The sequence below is a fragment of the Pongo pygmaeus genome, chromosome 13, assembly GCF_028885625.2.
Source record: "Pongo pygmaeus isolate AG05252 chromosome 13, NHGRI_mPonPyg2-v2.0_pri, whole genome shotgun sequence".
In the NCBI taxonomy this organism is placed as follows: Eukaryota; Metazoa; Chordata; class Mammalia; order Primates; family Hominidae; genus Pongo; species Pongo pygmaeus.
Window position 1 is genome coordinate 116,345,264 of NC_072386.2, and position 23,600 is coordinate 116,368,863.

The 23,600-nt window shown below is 40.5% G+C and overlaps 1 protein-coding gene and 1 pseudogene across 6 annotated transcripts in view; both read right to left on the reverse strand.

Annotated features, from left to right (window-relative positions):
- The window catches only part of MAPKAP1 (MAPK associated protein 1), a 265,446-nt gene that overhangs the window by 231,023 nt on the left and 10,823 nt on the right, over positions 1–23,600 (reverse strand). For 5 of the 6 annotated variants that reach the window (XM_063650329.1, XM_063650328.1, XM_054500117.2 and 2 more), the window contains exon 3: positions 496–823. The exons of the other annotated variant lie outside the window; for it this stretch is intronic. In XM_063650329.1, coding sequence (XP_063506399.1) covers positions 496–754 — 259 coding nt within the window. In that variant the 5' untranslated portion in view covers positions 755–823. The remainder of the gene's footprint in view (positions 1–495; positions 824–23,600) is intronic. 6 annotated transcript variants of the gene reach the window in all.
- On the reverse strand, positions 3,327–3,493 carry LOC129044835 (U2 spliceosomal RNA; annotated as a pseudogene).

Here is a 23,600-nt window from a genome sequence, read left to right on the forward strand (position 1 = left end):
ACTATAACCAGCCCTAACAAACACTCAGGTGTCTCCTCCCATTTCCCCACTCCCCCACAATTCCTCCAGGGGCAAGAAGTGCCTGCTCTCTTTGGGTGGTCACCTCTCTGTATTAAAGGTTCTTTATTATGTCAACCTGAAATCTGTCTCCGGGTAGTCTACCTACTGGGACTAATGTTGCTGTGTGAAGACACTCAAAGCCGGTCCACTTGCCTTTCTACACAATGACTTGTTAGAAATGTCCAACATGTCTCTCCTAACCAATTTTTTCACTATCCCCCGTCTGTCTACTTCTAATAACATTCTAGAGGCCCTCTCCATTCGCAGTCGCAGAGATGAAGCTGTTGCTCAGACTCACTCTTAGTCTGACACATGCATGTTCCTATTAATACCTGGAAACGTCCCCCATTAAGCCTACTCCAATATTATGCATTATTCTATAAGACTGTTTACTGATTTAAAGCTCAGAAGACATGACTAGAACACAATGTTTACCTGTGTTTGAGCGTCTTCTAATACCAAAGTCCCAACTTGAGGTAATATCGACTGACTGGGCATATACATAGCCCTGAGTCTCACCATTGCTTCCCTGAATTTCTGACCCACTGTCTCCAGGCATTGAAGGAGGATGAATCTTCTCTAGGTCAACATCATGATCAATGAGAACCATCTCACACATTCCCGTGTCATCACTGGTCACATGTGACTGTCGAATATGAGCTAGAATGATAGTTGGATTGTCCAAGAAGGCCATCCTTTCTGTGGGCCAATTTCCTTAAAAGGCTATTTTCTCCTCTTCATATTGTTTCACGAGCTCACCTACCTAGAAACATGATGTACACAGCAAATATTTAAGAATAAGGCAGAAAATGACTGAATCATTTTTCAGACACATTCAGTGTAGTAAAATGCCACCTTGAAAATCAACATTTATCCCTGTTCTGTGGAGCTTAAAAGGATTAAGTCTAAGCTGAAAGGAAATCCTTATAAGCACTAGGGGCTGCAGCTCTAGTCAATGAGATCTCTATAGAATCAGAAAGGAAGGCTTGCACTCTTGCAAAACAAATCACAGCAACTCCTTACAAGTCAGGCCACTCAAAGCACATAACTACTGTTAAAACAATAAATTTTCCTTTCTTTCTCCCTTCACTATCATGCAATCTTCTCATTACTTTATAAGGTCATGGGGGAACAAGTTGTATTTTCCTCAAATGATGTGCTGAAGTACAAAACTGTATTTCATCAGTTTACATTTCCCCTCCTGTCATATGGTTGTGAAGTGTTTAAAAGGGCACAGACAATGCTTTCAGAGTTACTAGGGGTTTTATAAAAATGATGTACCACCTAATTAATTTTGCTTAATGAATATATTTTCAAGATAGTATTGTGTTTTTGTTGTTGTTGTTGTTTTGTTTGTTTTTTCTGAGATAGGGTATCGCTCTTGTTGCCTAGGCTGGAGTGCAGTGGCGTGATCTTGGCTCACCACAAACTACACCTCCCGGGTTCAAGATTCTCCTGCCTCAGCCTCCCGAGTAGCTGGGATTACAGGGATGCGCCACCATGCCCAGCTAATTTTGTATTTTTAGTAGAAATGGGGTTTCTCCATGTTGGTCAGGCTGGTCTCAAACTCCCGACCTCAGTTGATCCACCCACCTTGGCCTCCCAAAGTGCTGCGATTACAGGCGTGAGCCACCATGCCTGGCCTGTGTTTTTAAAATAAAACTTATAATCAAAATTACCTACTATACTATCAACTTCTTATTTTTGAAACTTAATTATAAAAACTGCCTCAGTCCTGTTAAAACTGTAATGAGGCCGGGCACAGTGATTCACATCTGTACTCTCAACCCTTTGGGGGGCCGAGGCAGGAGGATTGTTTGAGTCCAGGAGTTCAAGACCAACATGGGCAACACAATCAAAACTCTATCTCTACAAAAATATATATATATATTATTATTTTTTAATTAGCTGAGCATGGTGGGACATGCCTATAGTCATAGCTACTCATGAGGCTGAAGTGGGGGGATCACTTGAGCTCCAGCATTCAAGGCTGCAGTGAGCTATGATTGCACCATTGCACTCCAGCCTGGGTGACATAGTGAGACCCTGCCTTCTAAAAACAAAACAAAACAAAACAAACATACAAAAAACACTGTAATAATATTTGTTCTAGTAACAACATAGCACCCTCTCAGTTAAGTGAAAATACTCAACAAAGAAAATATTGCAGAACAACGGTTAGGTACTAGGCCCTAAAGACAGAAACGGTTCAAACCCTGGCCCTATTACTCGTTAGCTATAAGATCTCGGTCAAAATACTTTACCTTTTTGAGCCTCCCTTTTTTTTTTTCCTTCATTTATAAAATGGAAGCTTCAGGGGTGACAGGATATACAGGAGATAATGCAGGTAAAGTGCTCAAAAAAATACATGGCATTTAATTAAATAAATGTTAGCTATTAATAATAATGATAAAAAATCAATAATTTCAACGATCAATTCTTGCTTAAAGTAGTCCTAAAATATGTCAATATCCCATCTGTCTTAGTAAGTTCGTGGCACATAAAATAAGTCTGTGCTTCCTTTGTGACAGAGGACACTGCAACTCATCTGAGTGACTTCCCTGCCCCTGCAAAATCGTTGAGAAGTACAAGGAATATGAAAGCTGGATTGACTATGTTTCCAGGAACAGTCCTAGAAGATATTTACTTTTAGAAGGACTTGTAACACCAGATTTTCTTGTAATCTGTTTCTTCTAGAAATGGAACATAGAGAGGAAATCTAGCTAATAAATCTTTACAGTTAACTAAGGTTTTAAAAATTGTTGTCTGGAAACACACCATTCTGTTGATGTGTCTTAAAATAAAGTGGGTCTTAAAGATACTGAGATTAAAAAGAAATTTAACTGAGGAGCATCTCTAATCAAGCGGATTACATTAATCTTCACTTTTTTCCTCTTAATAGATTCCTTGAGTACTTATTTTACTCTGAAGCTAATGGGAAATGCAAAGGTGAATAAGGTATCCCTGAATCAAAAAGTTAATACCCTAATACAGACCTAGTACATCTCCTAATACCATGGGATTCCTTTAAGCATCAAATTTCTGAGATATCTGGTCCCTGAAGTGTTAGTGTCAATCTACCATTTTAAGGATATTGATCAGAAAAAAAAAATGAAATTAACAATGAGCATTTAAATTTCACTTGTAAAAATACAAACTTCTCTATAACCATAAAAAATGTATACATCACACATTTATTTATAAATGAGTGTATTTGTGGTATCATAGTATCACAGATCAGAGCTGCAAACATCCTTCTACAGCAATCACAATAAGCTGTCTTCCTGGCATGAAAGGAAGGCAGCTAGTCACCAGTAGAGAGGCAGGTGCTTTCAAATTCATACTGAATAGTTCTCCCTTGCAAAAACAAGGGCTTTAATGAGAAGTCACACATTTAATACACTTGATCTTAGCCAAAAGGCCGAGAAGCGATCAGACATTTAATAGGTGTTCTAGCACCAAAAAGTCAAATGGCAAAAGGCAAAGTGGCAAAAGTATACTGAAGCACAATCAATAAAATCTATTCTAGGGAAACAGATCACTTCTTCTGAAGATAAGAGGAATGGGCAAACACTTCTGAAGGCACACACCAACTCCCCAGCTTTATCCTTCCAGAACAAATGCCTCAACAGCAGCAGATATCTTCTCTATTAGGACACTATGACTTCATACATTAAGGAATCTGTATGATTCATTCAAAAAATATTTTTTCCCTACCAGCTCCGCTATGGAACTCCCACAGGACTGCCCCAGAAAACATATTATTGTGTATGTCACTTTTTACCTCCAATTACGTGTACTTAAAGACTTAGACTATAAGTTCCACAAGGACAGGGTTCATAACACCATATCCCTTCTGGCAACAAAGGCTGTTATACATGGCAGGAGTTCAATAAATGTTGCTGTCTAACTTCCAAGGACTATTCAATTTTGTTGTAGAGATAAGTCATATATGAATGTGCAAGGTGTGTGTGATTATAAATAAAGGATTGCCTTTTTTTTCTTAATACAAGAGCATCTCTTCAATGTGCCCTTCAAAATTGTCACCTTGGAACACTATCAACTTATTCTAACAAGACTACTTTTCAAAACCCAAAAGAATATTTTAAAAAATCTCCCAAAGAGCAGCAAATTCTCATTTGAAGCTATGTTTGATTTCCAAGACAAAGACATACAGATCATGGATAAAAACAAATTGTACTCTCTGATCAGTTGTGCAAAGATCAAAAAGATTTTCAAAAATCTAACTCTGGCAAGGGTTCAGAGAAATGGGCACTCTCATGCACAATATGAAGGAATGAAAACTGGGACTTTTTAGAGGGTAATTTGGTAATATTTACCGAAATATAAAACATGAATACTATCTGGGCAATCCTACTTCTAGGATTTGTTCTAAGCAGATAATTGTGTAAAATATTTATCTCAGAGTAATTTGTAATACTGGAAATCTAAAAGGAACCTACAATAGTACACATACGTCATGACACATACAAAGAACACAATACTAAGTAGCGATTAACAATACATGGTAGAGGGTAAACAAAATGTGATATATAACGATGGAATATTCTTCAGCCTTCAAACACAGGAAATTCTGACACATTACAACATTGATGAACCTTGAGAACATTACGCTAAGTGAAATAAGCCAGTCACAAAAGGACAAGTACCGTATGATTCCATTTATATGAGGTACCTAAAGTAGTCAAACTGACAGAAAGTCTAACGGCAGTTGCTAGGAGCTGGAGGAAGGTAGTAATGGGGAAAAAGTATTTAATGGGTACATTTCAGTTTGGGAAGATAAAAAAGTTATGGAAATGGACAGTGGTGACGGTTGCACCATAATGTGAATGTATGTAATGCCAATGAACTACACATTTAAAAATCGTTAAAATGGTAAATTTTACTTATCATTTATACCATGTATATTTTACCACAATTTAAAATTTTTAAGTTTTTTAAAAAAGTCTAGGAAACACCAGATTCAACCAAGTTAAAGAGGTTTTCTTCTTGCTGTTTCATCACAGGACTTCCCAAAGCTTTTAAATTATGTACTTTGTGTATTATGACTCTCCAAGAGGGAGGAATCTAGTAACACAATATATCCCAAACTTACTCCATCCATAAATATTGTTTTCTATAGGAATACTAAACATATCAATGCATAACAGCGTTTCACAGAACAAGGTTTAGAAATGCTATTCTACACTTTCACAAATGCTGTCTCTTCAGGCCTTGAGTGCCTTCCCTGGATGTTACCAACTCTTGATTCTCTGAGATAGTCAGACGTTTTTTGGCCGGGTGCAGTGGCTCACACCCGTAATCCCAGCACTTTGGGAGGCCAAGGCAGGTGGATCACTTGTGGTTAGGAGTTTGACACCAACGTGGTCAACATGTGAAACCCCATCTCTACTAAAAATACAAAAATTAGCTGGGCGAGGAGGCTAAGGTGGAAGAATTGCTTGAACCCGGGAGGCAGAGGTGAGCCAAGATGGTGCCACTGCCCTCCAGCCTCGGCAACGGAGCAAGACTCCATCTCAAAAAAATAATAAGGCCCGGTACAGTCACTTATGCCTGTAATCCCAGCACTCTGGGGGGCCGAGGCAGGTGGATCACCTGAGGTCAGGAGTTCGAGACTAGCCTTGCCAACATGGTGAAACCCTGTCTCTACTAAAAATATAAAAAGTAGGGAGGCATGGTGGTGCGTACCTACAGTGTCAGCTACTCGGGAAGCTGAGGCATGAAAATCTCTTGAACCTGGCAGGCAGAGGTTGCAGTGAGCCGAAATTGCCACTGCACTCCAGCCTGGGCGACAGAGCAAGATTCTGTCTCAAAAATAATAATAAAATAAGATAGACTTTTTTATATACATTTAGGCCACAGATAAATAATATCACCTTGCCTAAGCTTTCCCACTTTTCACAGCTTCTTTCTCACACTTTTTAACACCATGTCCTTTAAAGCATAAAGATTTGGTTTACTAAAAATGGAAGCAATAGGGATATCCATGCACAGTAGAAGGAAAGAAAGAGATGTCCCAAAATAACATAACAGTTTTTTTTTTTTTTTTGAGACAAGGTCTCACTCCCATTGCCCAAGCTGAAGTGCAGAGGCACGATCACGGATCACTGCAGCTTCAACTTCCCAGACTCAGGTGATTCTCCCACCTCAGCCTCCCAAGTAGCTGGGACTATAGGCTCACACCACCATGCCTGGCTACTTTTTGTATTTTTTGTAGAGGTGGGGTTTTACCACATTGCCCAGGCTGGTCTTGAACTCCTAGGCTCAAGCTATCTACCAGCCTTGGCCTCCTAAAGTGTTGGGATTACAGGCGTGAACCACTATGCCAGGCCAACACAGGCATTTTTATTTTAATTTTATTTATTTATTTTTTGAGACGGAGTCTCGCTCTGTCGCCCAGGCTGGAGTACAGTGGTGATCTCTGCTCACTGCAAGCTCCGCCTCCCGGGTTCACGCCATTCTCCTGCCTCAGCCTCCTGAGTAGCTAAGGCTACAGGTGCCTGCCACCACGCCCGGCTAATTTTTTGTATTTTTAGTACAGACGGGGTTTCCCCATGTTAGCCAGGATGGCCTCGATCTCCTGACCTCGTGATCCGCCCGCCTTGGCCTCCCAAAGTGTTGGGATTACAGGCGTGAGCCACCACGCCCGGCCAAACATGACTTTTTAAAAGCCTATTGTACTTATTTGTATCTGAGGCCTGAGAGAAATTTCTCCCATGGGTCTCTGTGAAAGACATAAGAGAGCAAATGTGTTATGCAGTAGAGTAAACCCTTAGCTCCCCTCCACTAATAACAGTGCTTGTACAACAGCAAGAAACAATCAGCGTATGTAATGGTTGTTCAAAAAAATAAGTCACAAAATTTCACACAACAAAGGAACTTCAGTGATCATCTCGTTGTTGACCTGAAATCACAGAGGAAGGGTTTACTTTAAATATCTAGTTACATCTAAGAATATTTTTTAAAATCCCCAGTGACTCATGTACCTTTAGTTCAAGTCTATACCTGAAATACTCTATTTCTTCAAATAACTCACTATGAGCAAACAAGCCCGCCCTGTACTTCTTCAGTTTCTAAGGACCTGAGATAGGCAACAACACGACTTACAATGCTCACGTCTATCCAATGGTTAGAAGGAAATTCCCCTTCCTGGACTTTTTCAAAACACTCCCCGCTCACTTCCCTCTGCTTTCTCACCTGCAATCTGTGAAAACTTGTCAGAATAGGCAACAGCCCGAGGCTTCTCAAAGGTCTGCAAACTCCCAATCAAAAATTACTGCTGCCCCATCAATGTGCCATATAAATGTTGGCATGTTAATTGTGTATTTATAAGACTGTTAATGGTTAGTTAATTTACCTCCCACACTATTATTGTACTTGAAATGATTTAACGTCTGCTGAGGGAGTTAACATGTAACAGCAGATGCGAGATTTATTTTTTATTTTTTTATTTTTTTACCTTTCCACACTGTACCCCGACTTCACACTATTAGCATTAGGCAAGTTAAAGCTAATTCCTGTACAGGAGTCCTTAAACGTGTCATAGGAACACTCATATTTATTTTCCACAACAAGGAATGATTACAAGTGAGGGAAAAAAAAGGCTTTTTATTATATACAACGTCTTTCCTCTATAAAAACCAACAGACCCTCTTTTTTTATTTTTTAACTAAGATTTCAACATTCTTTGATCTAGTTAAAGCTCAGAATTCATACCTCCTGGAATTCGAAAATAATTGAAGTGACCATTAAAATAAAACACACTTTATTGCTTTTAAATCTCTTTCTCTAACTCTCTCCAATTTAACTCTAAATTAAATCTTCATTTATTTTTTAGACTAGCAAAAATTGAGCTTTTTTCCCCCTCAGGGAATTAAAATCTTCTTCATGTGAATATGCCCAATTTCATTAAGCAGTAAATAGTGAGATCATATATCTGGAGAGTTTGTTTCTTCTTTTTACATTTTTATTTCCATATTTTGACTAAAAGTGCTTACTAGATTAAAACAACAGAAATGATTTATCTTATTTTGAATGAGATTCATTCACAAAATCATCTCAGTACTAAATGAAAAACTGTATAAATACTGGCCTGCCCCCTCCAGAAGTTTACTTACAAACTTCAGCAGAGGAGCTATGTCATATACATAGGGAACAATAACACAAAGCAAGATAAACCCACCGCCAATGTTTTCCAAGAGACAGGAACATCACAGAAGACTTCAGGAAGGAAGGCAGAAGTATTTAAGGATAGCTATGCTTTCATTAGGCAGAAACACAAGTGAAACAGTAACAGTTGACATTTACTGAGCTCTTACCATGAGATGTACTAATCACTTTTCATGTAACAACATATTTAATCCTTACAGCCACTTCAGGAGGTATGCATTAATACTATCCTCATTTTATAGATTTAAAAACAAACAAAACTAAGGCTTAAAGGAGTTAAGTATCTTGCCCAAGGAGACAAGGTAGATTTTTTTAAGACCACAATTTTTGAAGTTTCTCCCATCAAGAGGTGCAGTCTATTTCCTCATCCTTGAATCTGGACTCACACTGCGATTTGCTTTGACCAACAGAATATAGGGGAAGGAATGTTGTGGAAATTCTGAACCTTGGCCTCAAGAGCGCTTGCAGCTTCTGCCCTGGCCTTTTCTGGACCACTTCTGAATTACGGGAAAAAGTCAGGGATAAAAGACCATGTGGAGAAAGAAGCTCAGCCATCTCTGTCATTCCAGCTGTCCTGCTGAGGCCCCATGAGTGATTAAGTCATCAGGGACAAGCCTCCCACTAACCTACCAGGAGGCGTGGTCTCTTCTTCTATCAAATGTCTCCCTCAGACAAAGGAACCCTGATCCCTGATTTTCTTGTCTTATGCCACTAACCTCGAAATGCCTCAGAATCTTACATCTGCCAAGATCCGGTTAAAAAAGAACCTGGTAGAGTGATTCTCAAACTTCTCCACGGACATACCTGAAGGGCATGGGACAGTGACCATAAATCAAGGTATGAGACAACCTAGGGGAGCCACCTACAGTAACACACCATAAGAAATTTATTTTTAGAATTCATTCATATTTTGTATTCTATTTTATACTGCACCTATGTATGTTTGTTTACAGAGACAGGGTCTCGCTCTGTCACCCAGGCTGGAGTGCAGTGGTGTGATCACAGCTCACTGCAGCCTTGACTTCCTGGGCTCAAGTGATCCTCCCACCCCAGCCTGGGACTGCAGGCAAGCACCACCACACCCAGCTAATTTTTAAATTTTTTTGTAGAGACAAGAGTCTTGTCATCTTCCCCAGGCTAGTCTCAAACTCCTGGGCTCAAGCGATCCTCCCACTTTGGCATCCCAAAGAGCTGGGATTACAGGCATGAGCCACTGTGCCCCTCCCCTATGTTTAACAGGAAAAAAAAAATGTTTATCTTCAAATACATCACTAAAATTGATACTTCAGGAAAATGTACCATGGTTACTTTGTAGCTTCCACTACACCCTGGCACATCCTAGGACTCTCTTAACCTCAGTTTGAATAGCAAGGATCTAGTGGAAAAACATAGACTTTGGTGTCAGAAATGTCATTTTGTACAGATAAAATGGCACTTTATCAATGGACAACTCAAAACTCTAAATTTTACTCAAAAGATGTTTTCTATAAGGTTGAAGAACTGTTAAGTATAAACCACACTAAACTATAAAGTTCTAAGCACAAGTTAGAATAAAATATTGTTATTCAGCTGTTATAAAACAATCTGTATTTTCAAAGTGTTTTGAAATAATGTTTATGTGCTAGCAATAGCTGTGAAACTTCAAACAACCTAACCACCCACCACCCCCAAAACTTCAAACCTGCCAACATTTCCAGCTGTTACAAGAAATCTGCCAGTTCGGTACAATGTAGCCCCTAAATTATTTTTCCAATGGGTGTTGTCTCTCTTACATAATAGATTTGACTGACACTTGCGAAAATAAACAATTTTACGTTTTACTTTAAGATCTCAGGTCAAAATGTTTACTAGTCTTACCTAAAGTGAAGAATATAAATAATGCCAAAGGAACTAGACTGTTTCTCAACGTGAAATTACCGGTTTAGGAGCTTAAGCTGTAACTAGCACTCAATTGTCTACCAAATATTCATTCATTGGTTTCATTCATTTGACAAATATTTATAAGGCACTTACTACATGCTGGGCACCAAAGATACACTGCTGAGCAAAAATAAAGACTTTTGGCCACTGCCTTCATGGATCTTCTGAGGGTGGACCCAGTAGACAGAATTTTAAATTCTTTTTTTTTTTGAGACGGAGTTTTGCTCTTCTTGCCCAGGCTGGAATGCAATGGCGCGATCTCAGCTCACTGCAACCGCCACCTCCCAGGTTCAAGCGATTCTCCTGCCTCAGCCTCCCTAGTAGCTGAGATTATAGGCGCCCGCCACCACGCCCAGCTAATTTTTTTGTATATTTAGTAGAGATGGAGTTTCACTATGTTGGGCAGGCTGGTCTCAAACTCCTGACCTCAGGCGATCCACCCACCTCAGCCTCCCAAAGTGCTGGGGTTACAGGCGTGAGCCACTGTGCCCAGCTTAAATTCTTGCCCCTTTCTGTTGTCCCCTACCCTTGAGTGTGGGTAGAATCTGACTTGCTTCTTTCTGGCCAATAAAACACGGCAAAGGTGATGGGACAGTCACTTCCTTGATTACTTTCCATTATATAAGACTCCATCTTAGCCACCTGAAGAGAGCAATTCTAAGCCAGAGAGATCTTCTTGCCGGCCTTGAAGAAGCAAACAGCTATGTTATGGAACTACACATGGCAAGGAACTGAGAGCAGCCTCTAGGAGCTGAAAATGGTCCTGGCCAACCGCTAGCAAGAAAAGGAGGATCTTAGTCATATTACCGCAAGGAAATGAATTCCACTACACAACCTGAGAGAGCTTGGAAGATCTTTCCCTAGTGAGCCTCCAGATGAGCTATATAGCCAGCTGACACCTTAATTTCATCCCTTTAAGAGCATGAACACAAAACTCAGCTGAAGCCATGACTCCTGACTCACCGTGAAATCATAAATTCATATCGTTTTAAGCAGATAAGTTTGTGGTAATTTGTCATACAGCAAAAGAAAATGAATCCAGCATAGTGAAGGAAAATAAGCCTACACCCCTTCACATATAACACATAAGGCTCTCCAAAACGCAGTTTCACTACCTCTTCCCTCCCCATCATGCAACTTCCAGGACTGCACTGAATATGTGCTGGCCTTTGGTAATGATACTCCTTTATTTCAGGTGTGCCCTTCTCCAATACAAATCTTATTCTTCTAAGTCCAACAGAAGTATCTCATCCTTGGTAAACCCTTCTATATTACCCAGAGTCCAACCTATTTTAATAGCATTTTATTTCTACCATCATTACAGTGAGTTATATGAATATCATTTTTAAGGAACCAACAATTTTAAATTTACCCAATTCTAGATTCACAAATATGGTTACTTCATTAAGGTATAAATCTCTCCCCAAATCATTTGTGAAGTTGTTACAGATCCCATAAAAAAAAATGTAATGTTTCAAATGGAAGCCGGTTTTTCTTCCTGGGAGACATTTAAGCAATCAATATCTGGAGATAGTTCCAGTTGTTACAACTAGAGATGGATGCTATTAGTAGCCAGTGGGTAGATGCCAGTGACGCTAGTAAACATGGTACAATGCACAAGGCAGCATCCACAACAAAAAATTAAACCTCCCCAAATATCAATATGAATAATGCCAAGCTTGAAAAACCCCACAATAATGTGGGGTTTGAAGCCACTAAATTTGTGGTAATTTTCAACTCCCTCGAAACTGTTTTGTTTATACTGAAACTAAACTATAGAACTTTGCTACTAAAATCTATGCTCAAACCTTCTAAGGGCTAAAAAAGTTCAACTCTGTTTTCTGAAATTTTAATCTACCCTAAGGAGCGCCAAAGCCCAAGCAACTACAATAAAGACAAGTTGCATTCCGTAAGACTTAGCCCTTGGTCTGAGAAGCCTTTTCACCCTTCTTCCCCTGACTACCTCCTAACATATTATTCAAAATCCAGCTCAATGGGAGCCTTAACCTCCTGGGCTCCGGCGATCCTCCCAACTTGGCCTCTCAGGTAGCTGGGACTACAGGCATGCACTACCACACCCGGCTAATTTTTTGCAGAGACAAGGTCTCACCATGTTGCCCAGACTGGTCTTGAATTCCTGGATTCCAGCAATCCTCCCCCTCGACCTCCCAGGGCGTTGGGATTATAGACCTGAGCCACCACACCCGGCTTGCTCCCACCATGTGCCCATTTCACTGCACTTAGTTCCTAGTTCTACCAAATAATTAACCCGGCACACTGCCTGTTAGTAAGGTGCTAAGTGTTTGTTGATTTTATTCATTCAACAAATATTTACTGAATGCCTACTATGTGCCAGGCACTGTTCTAGATGCAGAAAACACAGCAGAGAAGGCAAAGTCTTGCCCTCATGGCAGGACAAAGAAGTAAATTATATAGTGAGTTAGAAGTGCCATGAAGAAAAATAGCACAGAGAAAGAAATGGATAATGCTAGGTGGAGCCATGAGTTGCAACAGTAAATGAAATAGGCAAGGAATGCCTCACTTAAGTGACATCTGACTTAACACCTGAAGGAGGTGAGAGAACAAGCCATGTAGACACTCCAGGGAATAGGTCTGCCAAGCAGAGGGGAACATGTCTCATACTGCTCAAGAAGCAGCAAGGAGTCCGCCAAGGAACAAGTAGTAGATAATAAGATCTGAAAGACTGGGGCGAGTCTGTAAGGCCTTACAGCCCATCCTAAGGCCTTTAGCTTTTACTCCAAGTGAAATGAGGGGTCACTGGAGGATTGTGAATGATGTATCTCACATTTAAAAGAATCTCCCTGGTTGCTATGTTAAGGAATGAATGAATTAAAGAACAAACAAAAGATCGCAAACGAATCACATTGGCGTTTCTTTTTAAATAATAATCTGTTTACATGTTGGTTTTCTCTTCTAAACTTCTAAACTCTCAAGACACTGACTATCTTACCCATCACTATGCTGCCAGTTTCTAGTATACGTGGATGACATTCCATAAGAGCTCATTGTGGAATGAATAGACAACAGGTGCATCTTTCTTGTTCACAAGGGGTTGTCCCGTGAGTTTCCCAAAAAGGACCCCTCATCCATGCTGCTGGTTTAATAGATAGGTCTCCCATTACAATCTAAGATTTATTTTCCTTCTATCAGCTCCTCAGCGTTTGAAGTTTGCTCAAACAAGTGGAAGAATTCAACAGAGTAATGTTTCCACTTATCTGGTCTTCAGGGTAACCACGTAACAATTAAGAAAAGCGGCCAGTGCAGTGGCTCATGCCTGTAATCCCAGCACTTTGGGAAGCTGAGGTGGGCAGAACACAAGGTCAGGAGATCGAGACCATCCTGGCTAACATGGTGAAACCCTGTCTCTACTAAAATACAAAAATAAAATTAGCCAGGTGTGGTGGTGGGCACCTGTACTCCCAGGCTGAGGCGAGAGAATGGCATGAACCCAGGAGGCAGAGCTTGCAGTGAACCGAGATAGCGCCACTGCACTCCAGCCTGGGCAAAAGAATGAGACTCTGTCTCAAAAAAAAAAAAAGAAAGAAAGAAAGAAAAGCAACACACTTTACCGCAAAGATCACTCAGGAAACCTAAATTCCAGGGACCTAACTACATGGCCTTGGACAAGTGACTTCTTTAAACCTCATCTGTTCTTACGTCTGTTAAATAGCATGGCTGAACTATATGAAGGGCCTTTCAGCTCTTAAATTCCATTCCAGTCACTTGTGTGGAGGAGGAAAAGGAGGATGTGACTGGGAGAGGTTTATCCTGGAGCCCATCTAAAAGGTTTTGGGTGTTTTTGCTTCACATGGTTTTCCCTCGACCAGAATTTCATTGCATGTTTGACCTCTACCTCACCTGTGCCATAATTCAAACTCAGAGGTACGAGGAATCTCTTTTTTGACAAAGAATTGTAATAGTATCAAGATGTTGCCGGTACACTTTCTACAAAGGTAAACAATGTTGACTGATTTGAACAGGCATTATTGCCGTTTTTGTGTTTTGTTTTGTTTTTTGAGAGACAGAGTCTTGATCTGTTGCCCAGGCTGAGGTGCAGGAGCATGATCTCAGCTCACTGCAACCTCCGCCTCCCACGTTCAAGTGATTCTCCTGCCTCAGCCTCCCAAGTAGCTGGGACTACAGGTGCCACCACCATGCCCGGCTAATTTTTCTATGTTTAGTAGAGCCAGGGTTTCACCATGTTGGCAAGGCTGGTCTCGACCTCCTGACCTCGGTGATCCGCCCGCCTCGGCCTCCCAAAGTGCTGGGATTACAGGCCTGAGCCACCATGCCCATCTTTTTTTTTTTTTTTTTTAATCCTAGTATATAAACTGGTTCCAATAACTACAAGAGTTAAAGTTGATAAACAATACAGTTATCTTCAGAGTGTTATCATAAAAGAAACTAATATTAACAGAAAATGAAAATGGAACAGATTATAAAAATGCACAGTGTTTTGCCACATCTAGAGTTCCACGTTGCTGTCACAGGCTATGGATTAGTGACATCTGCTATGGATTAGTTAACAGTTGTCACTGTTAAAAGAGACTAGCTATGGGATGACTTTAGGAGAGTCAGTGCTTCCGACTCTGTTTCCTCTACAGTGAAATAGCCGTAATATGTGTCCTATTATCCACTTCACAGTGATACTGCTATAAAACAAAATAGAGGCTGGGCACAGTAGCTCATGCCTGTAAATCCCAGCATTTTGAGAGGGAGAGACAGGAGAATTACTTAAGGCAGGGAGTTTGAGACCAGCCTGGGCAACAGAGCAAGACCCCACCTATACCAAAAAAAAAAATGTAAAAATTAACCAGGCATGGGGGTACATGCCTGTAGTTCCATCTACACAGGAGGCTAAGATGGGAGAACCACTTGAGCCCAGGAGTTCAAGGTTACAGTGAGCATGATTAAGCCACTGTACTTCAGCCTGGGCAACAGAGTGAGACCCTCTCTCTTAAATTTTTTAAAAAGGATATTTACAGAAAGCTAAAAAGCACTACATAAATTTAAGATGTAATATTACTGACTTTTCCTATTCTAGCTATACCTTTTTGGAAGGAAAATAAATAAGCTGTCAACTATCAAACTCATTAATTCAACTCCTAATGAACAAAAGACAGCAACAAGATAATCTAAACCAGCAGATAATCCTCAAACTACTTTTATGTGACTTTGAATGGTGCTTTGTATTTTCACTTGAATAGAGCTTTCATAATCTCAATAAATGATAATGGCTATTATTGTTACTATTAACAAAACTGTGTTAACTTTGCTAGGTATTTTCTCAGAACCTTCTAGACTATCTCATTTTTTTTTTCTTTCTTTCTTTGAGACGGAATTTTGCTCTTGTCCTCCAGGCTAGATTGCAATGGTGCAATCTCGGCTCACTGCAACCTCCACCTCCTAGGTTCAAGCGATTCTCCTACCTCAGCCTCCTGAGTAACTGGGATTACAGCCGCCCACCACCATGCCCTGCTAATTTAGTATTTTTAGTAGAGACTGGGTTTCACCATGTTGGCCAAACTGGTCTTGAACCCCTGAACTCAGGTGATCTGCCGGCCTCGGCCTCCCAAAGTACGGGGATTACAGGCATGAACCACCATGCCCAGCTAGACTATCTCATTTTTTAAATCACCACAGTGTACCAAACATGAGAATAATGCAACAGAACTGGCTTCATTCTGCTTATAATACTATAATTAGGGTGAGAATGTTCCACAACATACAATTTAAATCAAATAATCAATTCGCAGCCCAGCCATGGTGGCTCGCGCCTGTAATCCCCACACTTTGGGAGGCAGAGATGGGCGGATTGCTTGAGCACAGGAGTTCAAGACCAGAGTTCAAGACCAGCCTAGGCAACACGGCAAAACCCCATCTCTACAAAAAAATACAATAATTAGCCGGCCGTAAGACCCTCATCTCTTAAAAATAAAATAAAGGCACTTTTGCCATTCACAAAGCTATGAGGTAGATTCTATTATTCTTCAAGTTCTATAAATCAGTAAACTTAAGCACAAACTTGCCCAAGGCCATGCAACTAGTAAGAGGTGGAGTCAGGATAGCCTGGCTCCAGAATCCTGCTCCCAATCACTACAATATGCTGTCTCACATTTCCAGCTTAAGCTCACTTCATCTTAGTCTTCTTACTCCACTCCTCACACAAGTCTAGGTATGGGTATACAGAGACTTATCAGTTCATTCAATAAGCATGAATACATACTACATGCTGAGCATTAGGCGTATAAAGTGCTAAGTCATAGTCCCTATTCCCAAGAGGCTTACAGTCAAGTAAGGGTTTAAAGTATACAAATGGCCACAATAAAGAACAGGCCAGGCACAGTGGCTCAGGCCTGTAATTCCCGCACTTTGGGAGGCTGAGGCAGGCAGGGAGGCTGAGGCAGGCAGGTCACCTGAGGTCAGGAGTTCAAGACCAGCCTGGCCAACATGATGAAACCCCATGTCTACAAAAAATTAAGTGGGTGTGGTGGTGGGTGCCTGTAATCCCAGCTACTCAGGAGGCTGAGGCGTGAGAATCACTTGAACCCGGTAGGTGGAGGTTGCAGTGAGCCGTGATGGCACCACTGCACTACAGCCTGGGTGACAGAGCAAGACTCCATCTCAAAAAAAGAAGAAGAATGAGAGCAATGCTAGAGGAGTCTATAACAACGTACTATGGGCCAGGCGTGGTGGCTCACGCCTGTAATCCCAGAACTTTGGGAGGCCGAGGTGGGCGGGTCACCTGAGGTCAGGAGTTCAAGACCAGCCTGGCCAACACGGTGAAACCCCATCTCTACTAAAAAAATACAAAATTAGTCGGACATTGTGGTAGGCGCCTGTAATCCCAACTACTCAGGAGGCTGAGGCAGGAGAATCGCTTGAACCCAGGAGGCAGAGGTTACATTGAGCCTAGATTGCACCACTGCACTCCAGCCTGGGCTACAAGAGCAAAACTCCATTTCAAAAAAACAATGTACTATGGAGACACAAAGAAAAAATATCTAAATGAGACTGGATACTCAGACAAGGCTTCACAGAAAAGACTAAGATCACAATAATGGAAGAAGTCATTTCCAACTTAGCCACCTTAATAGTTAAAAAGAGAGAGAGAGAGAGCTGGCAATTAAACAATCTATAATCCTGGCTCCTTGATCAGAAATTTCAGAAGTTTCAGAAATGCTTAAAACAAAAACATCAGGCCATGTGTGAGTTATTGCAGAAGCAAAGAAAAGATAACTAACTACCCTTTGCAGTGGGGGAAGCCAAGGGAATGGCAGAAGTTGAGAGAGGGTGCATAGGAGAGGCTGAAAGCAAACAATCTTCAGACTGCCTGGCTTCAAACCTGGACCTGGCCACTCATGGTGGGATGTTGAGAAAGTAACAACTTCTGTGTCTATTTCTCATCAGTAAATGGGAGTAAGTTCAGTGCTCACCTCATAGGATTGTTGTGAGGACTGAATGAATTAATACATGTTATGTGCTTCAGTGCCTGACCCATGGTAAGCACCATTACAACTGTTTACTACTATTATTGCTATTATTCCCTGGTCTAAGATGAATCTTCAAAGATGAGAAATTGGAAGGTTCGAAGAGGGGGCAAAAGGCAACATTTGAGGTAGAAGACACAGCATCAGACAAGGCACTGAAGCAAGAAACAGCAGAACAACATGTATTTAGTAACTAAAATTACATAGAGTTCAAAGTTGCTGACTAGCATTACAGAGAGACTGCTCTGGCAGCTGTATAGAAGATTAATTTGATGGACAAAACAGAAGACTAGTTATAAAGCTGTGACTATAGCCCAGAGATGATGAAATCTGAAGGCAGTGAAAGATGGTTGTACGAATTCAATAAACAGTCACAAAATATTTAAGAGATAAAAATTGGTAGAGGCCAGGTGCAGTGACTCACGTCTGTAATCCCAGCGCTGTGGGAAGCTGAGGTGGGTGGATCACGAGGTCAGGAGATCGAGACCATCCCGGCTAACACGGTGAAACCCTGTCTCTACTAAAAATAGAAAAATTAGCCGGGCGTGGTGGCGGGCACCTGTAGTCCCAGCTACTTGGGAGGCTGAGGCAGGAGAATGGCGTGAACCTGGGAGGCAGAGCTTGCAGTGAGCCGAGATCGCGCCACTGCCCTCCAGCCTGGGTGACAGAGCAAGACTCCATCTCAAAAACAAAACAAAACAAAACAAAACTGGTAGAACTCAGTGACTGAGTCAGTGTGGAGGATTAAGAAGGGGTAAGTTTATGGCTTGCATGATAGTGCCAACAAATAAAACCGTAAACTCAAAAGCAGAAACAGATTATCAGGTAGTGGGGAGATAAGGAGTTATGTTTCAGACACAATGAGCGGGTTTCAGATGTCTACGGATTACCCAAATAGACATCCATCAAAACAGAAACCTGAGAGCCCAGGAGAAAGGTCTGAGCAAACTTGGGAGACATCAACATGTAAGAGACAGGTAAATCCATAGATGTGAATTTTGCCCAGGGAGAATACGTAAGAAGAACAGTAACCTAGGGATAAAACCAAGGAACAGCAATAGTTAAAGTGTAGCCTGAAGAAAAAACAAAAAACCGAAGCTGGAAAAAAAAAAAGTCAATCTTTGGCTAGATCCTGAAGTTAGCTATCCATGCTGTGTAAACTCATGAATTTATAAGCTATTACTTTCTTCACTTTACCCTCACCTTGCATTTCCTAGTAAGAAGTTCACTGCTGGACTGTAAAGTCCTTGAGAGGAAAGGGCATTTGACTTCCTATCACTAATGCCCAATATATATGCCTGGTACACACATGCTTGTAGAATGAACCTGGCTGAACAGAGAAAAATGGATCATTTCCCACCTATTTAAACAAAAGGCTTGTGGAATTCCTAGAGCCTAGGGCTGCTTCCAGCCCAGAGCAGAGAAATACAGAACCTGAGGAGAACAGAAGCAGAAAGGAGGCTGACCTTATACATTGTTGGAGGAAATGTAAAATAATGCAGCTGCTTTGAAAAACAGCTTGGCAGTTTCTCAAAATGTTAAACAGAGCGCTTCCATATGACCCAGCAACTCCACTCCTAGGAATATACCCAAGAAAACTAAAAACATATGTTCACACGAAAATTTGTATACAAATGTTCACAGTAGTATTCATAACAACCAAAAGGTAGAAATAACCCAAATGTCCATCAACTGATGAACAGATAAACAAAATGTGGTACATACAATAGAATATTATTTGGTAATAAAAAGGAATGAAGTACTGATCCATGCTACAACATAGATGAACCTTGAAAATTATTATACTACATCAAAGGCCACAAACTGTCAATTCCTTGTATATGAAAGGTTCAGAATAGGCAAATCCATAGAGACGGAAAGTAGATTAATGGTTGCCAGCAGCAGGAGGAGGAAAAGTGGAGTGACTATTAATGAATATGAGATTTCTTTCTGAGGTGACAAAAATGTTCTGGAATTAGTTAATAGTGACAGTTATACAACTTTGTGAATATCCTAAGAGCCATTAAATTGTACATTTTAGACGCGTGAATTTTATGGTATGCGAATTGTATCTCAATTTTTAAAAAAGAAAGGGGATAGAAACACAGGAAGGCTAGAATCCATGCTACATCCTAGATTTCTTCTAATTCAGGTGATTCCAACACAAGGATACCAACAAAGTACCTAATAAGCAGGATTGGCAATAGTAACCATAAAAATTTTTAAACAATCTGTAATATAAGTTGATTACATCAAATAGACATCAAATTCCTCATGCAAAAATGGCAGTTTCCTAGTCTTCTCTTCTGGGGAAAAGAGAACTGTCATATACCTTAGTGACCTGTGTAAAGGTAACTAACCTACAGTTCTAGTTGAAGGAGGTTAATCCTAGTACCAGAAATCCCATCAGAACTTCTGGCTTTGCTGAAGCGAACCCTCACACAATGGAGCAGTTTCTCCTACCAGAGCACGAGACAACATTCTAATCCACACCAGGGGATCTGCATGAGAAGCCCCTTATGATATAGTATTTTTATATTAAGAAAATAGGCCGAACACAGTGGCTCACTCCTGTAATCCCAGCACTTTGGGAGGCCGAGGCAGGCAGATCACCTGATGTGAGGAGTTCGAGACCAGCCTGGCCAACATGGTGAAACCCCGTCTCTACTAAAAATATGAAAAATTAGCCAAGCGTGGTGGCACGCACCTGTAATCCCAGCTACTCAGGCGGCTGAGGCAGGAGAATCGCTTGAACCCAGGAGGCGGAGGTTGCAGTGAGCCAAGATCATGCCATTGCACTCCAGCTCAGGTAACAAGAGCGAAATTCCGCCTCAAAATATATATATATATATATATATATATATAGTTGGCCGAGCATAGGGGCTCACACCTGTAAACCCAGCACTTGGGGAGGCAGAGGAGGAAGTTCCCTTGAGCCCAGGTGTTCAAGTCCAGCCTGGGCACTATAGCAAGACCCCTTCTCTGTTATTTGTATTAAAATTTTTTTTTTAATTTTTAAAAAATTTTTAGGTTGGGCACAGTGGCTCATGCTTGTAATCCCAGCACTTTGGGAGGCCGAGGCAGGTAGATCATCTGAGGTCAGGAGTTCGAGACCAGCCTGGCCAACATGGTGAAACTCCGTCTTTACTAAACTACAAAAATTAGCCAGGTGTGGTGGTGCACACCTGTAATTTCAGCTACTTGGGAGGCTGAGGCAGGAGAACTGCTTGAACTCAGGAGGCAGAGGTTTCAGTAAGCCAAGATGGTGCCATCGCACTCCAGCCTGGGAAACAGAGCAAGACTCCATTTCAAAAAAAAAAAAAGTTTTAAGAACATTACAGCTGTGAAACAAATGCAATTCTTCATAACTGTAGGGAAAAAAGGACTTAAACACACATGCATTTACTACAATTTGAATGCCAATACCAATACGATCAAAAGAGGCTAAACTACTACCTCAGTGGGAATGGTGCTCTTAACATTGTTCTGAAACTCCTAATTTCCTTAACTAAAAAAAGGCAGAAAAGTATGCATAATGCAAATTACAAACACTACAGAGAAAATATATGGAAATCATTTTCCCCACCCCCTCTCCCAAAAGAATGTTAGACACACTTTATAGAAACTGTGCTTACTCCAAATAGCTCACCAAGTGAAGGTTACTGTGAAATACTTCAAATTCCATAAGCTCTGAGCACTGCAAAGACTGTGGGAAGAGAACGTTCCAAGCACAGACTAATGGACAGAAGGTACAAATAAAATAAGCCCTAATGCATGACTATCTAAGGAAGTCTAAACTGAAGACTCAATATATTTGTTCTGAAGTTATTAACCAAGCTTCAGTTTCCTAAATACATTCAAAACATTTCGCATATTCTTAGAAGTCCCAAGTATAAATGATACAGGTCTGTCATTGAAGATAATTAAAATAATTTATTTTGCCTAGTTTAGGATAGACAAATCTCTATCACAATTCAGACTTAAGTTTCTGTATTTTGAATTTTTTTATACCAACAATGTGAATTCTTATTGTGTTTGTTGCCTGTGTTAACAATAATACAAGTTATACCAACTTGGAATTTTTATTTTAATTTTGGGGATGTGTCCATACTTTAACTCAGCAACTTTAATCCAGTGATCAAAGCTTCATTAGCTTGTAAACTGTTTCTCAGGTAAACTGAATTGCCCCATACCAGCATCTTAAGCAAATAAATAAGTACAAAACAGGCAGAGATTATAAATTAGAGCAGACAAATCTGTATCTCGCCCCACGCCGGTAAAGAGCATTCTATCAATATAGTGAAATGCTAATCTCCTAATTAACAACCTAATTAGGTAATTATGGCTTTGCAGAGGGATGCCGAAATGAAATATGACAACATGGTCACCTCTTTATATGGCACCTGTGGGCCTTTTCAGCTGTCATTGCAAAGAGTGCAATATCAATTTGAACAGATGACAAAGTGCTGTCATTTTTCATTCTGATAATATACAGAATGCTTTGGACAGAAGTAGTTTACAAAAGAAACATCTTGCCTGATATTTTCCTAATTTAAATATGCTCAAATACTTTGGTAAATTTTTTGCATTGTACATAAGAGAATCAGTATGCACATTTTTATATTGTACATAAGAGAATCAGTATGCACATTTGAAAAAAAAACCTAACTGGCCATCATGCTTAACTGTACAAGCTGAAACTATTTCTTTCCTTTTTTTTTTTTTTTGAGACAGAGTTTCACAGTTGTTGCCCAGCCTGGAATGCAATGGCGCAATCTTAGCTCACTGCAACCTCCACCTCCCGGGTTCAAGTGCTTCTCCTGCCTCAGCCACCCAAGTAGCTGGGATTATAGGCATGTGCCATCACACCCGGCTAATTTCATATTTTTAGTAGAGACGGGGTTTCTACATGTTGGTCAGGCTGGTCTCGAACTCCCGACCTCAGGTAATCCACCTGCCTCAGCCTCCCAAAGTGTTGGGATTACTGTGCCCAGCCTGAAACTGTTTCAATTATAAAGTACATGATAATTAGAAAAGAGTAAAAGGCAACAATTCATCAATATTTTTACTAACTACTGCTATCAGAAAAATTGAAATCCAAACAAATTTGATCTTCAATCTTTTTCTCACAAAATAAAAAAAGTGAGACAGACACTCACATTTGTTAAAATAAATTAAAACAGACCAGGCCTGGCCAGGTACAGTGGTTCATGCCCACAATCCCAACACTTTGGGAGGCCGTGGTAGTGCATGCCTGTAGTCCCAGCTGCTGGGGACGATGAGGTGGGAGGATCGCTTGAGTCCAGGAAGTTGAGGCTGCAGTGAGCCATGATCGTGCCACTGCACTCCAGCCTGGTCAATAGAGTGAGAACCCTGTCTCAAAAAAAAAAACCAAAAACAAAACAAATAAAACAACAACAACAACAACAAAACAAAAAAATCAGACCTGGTCTGAAAAATTTGAGCAGACAAAACTAGTTAGGCCTTATAAATGACCTTAACCTTGTTTGATTTGCAAACATAAGCAAAACTTGAGATATGTCTTATAAATGCATATATGAAAAAAAACAAAAAAACTTAAGCTTATCTAGTCAGAAGCAGCCAACAAACTTATATAACTGAGGACTTTCCAATGGTAGTGATCAACTGTATAACTAACCAATCAAATCTTTTGTTTTACTTCCACGGTCTTCCTACAAAAGCTTCCCCTGCTTACTTTCCCTCAATGGAGCCCCGGAATCACTTCTGATTTGAAGCTGCCCAATTCATGAATCGCTGTTTGTGCAAATAAACTCTAAAATCTTATGCCTCAGTTTACCTTTTTAACACACATAATTTTCCATACCAAAAAATCACTTCCCAATATGTAAGCATTCAACTCACTATCTCTATCTACCAAAGGCCAACCTCAACTCCACA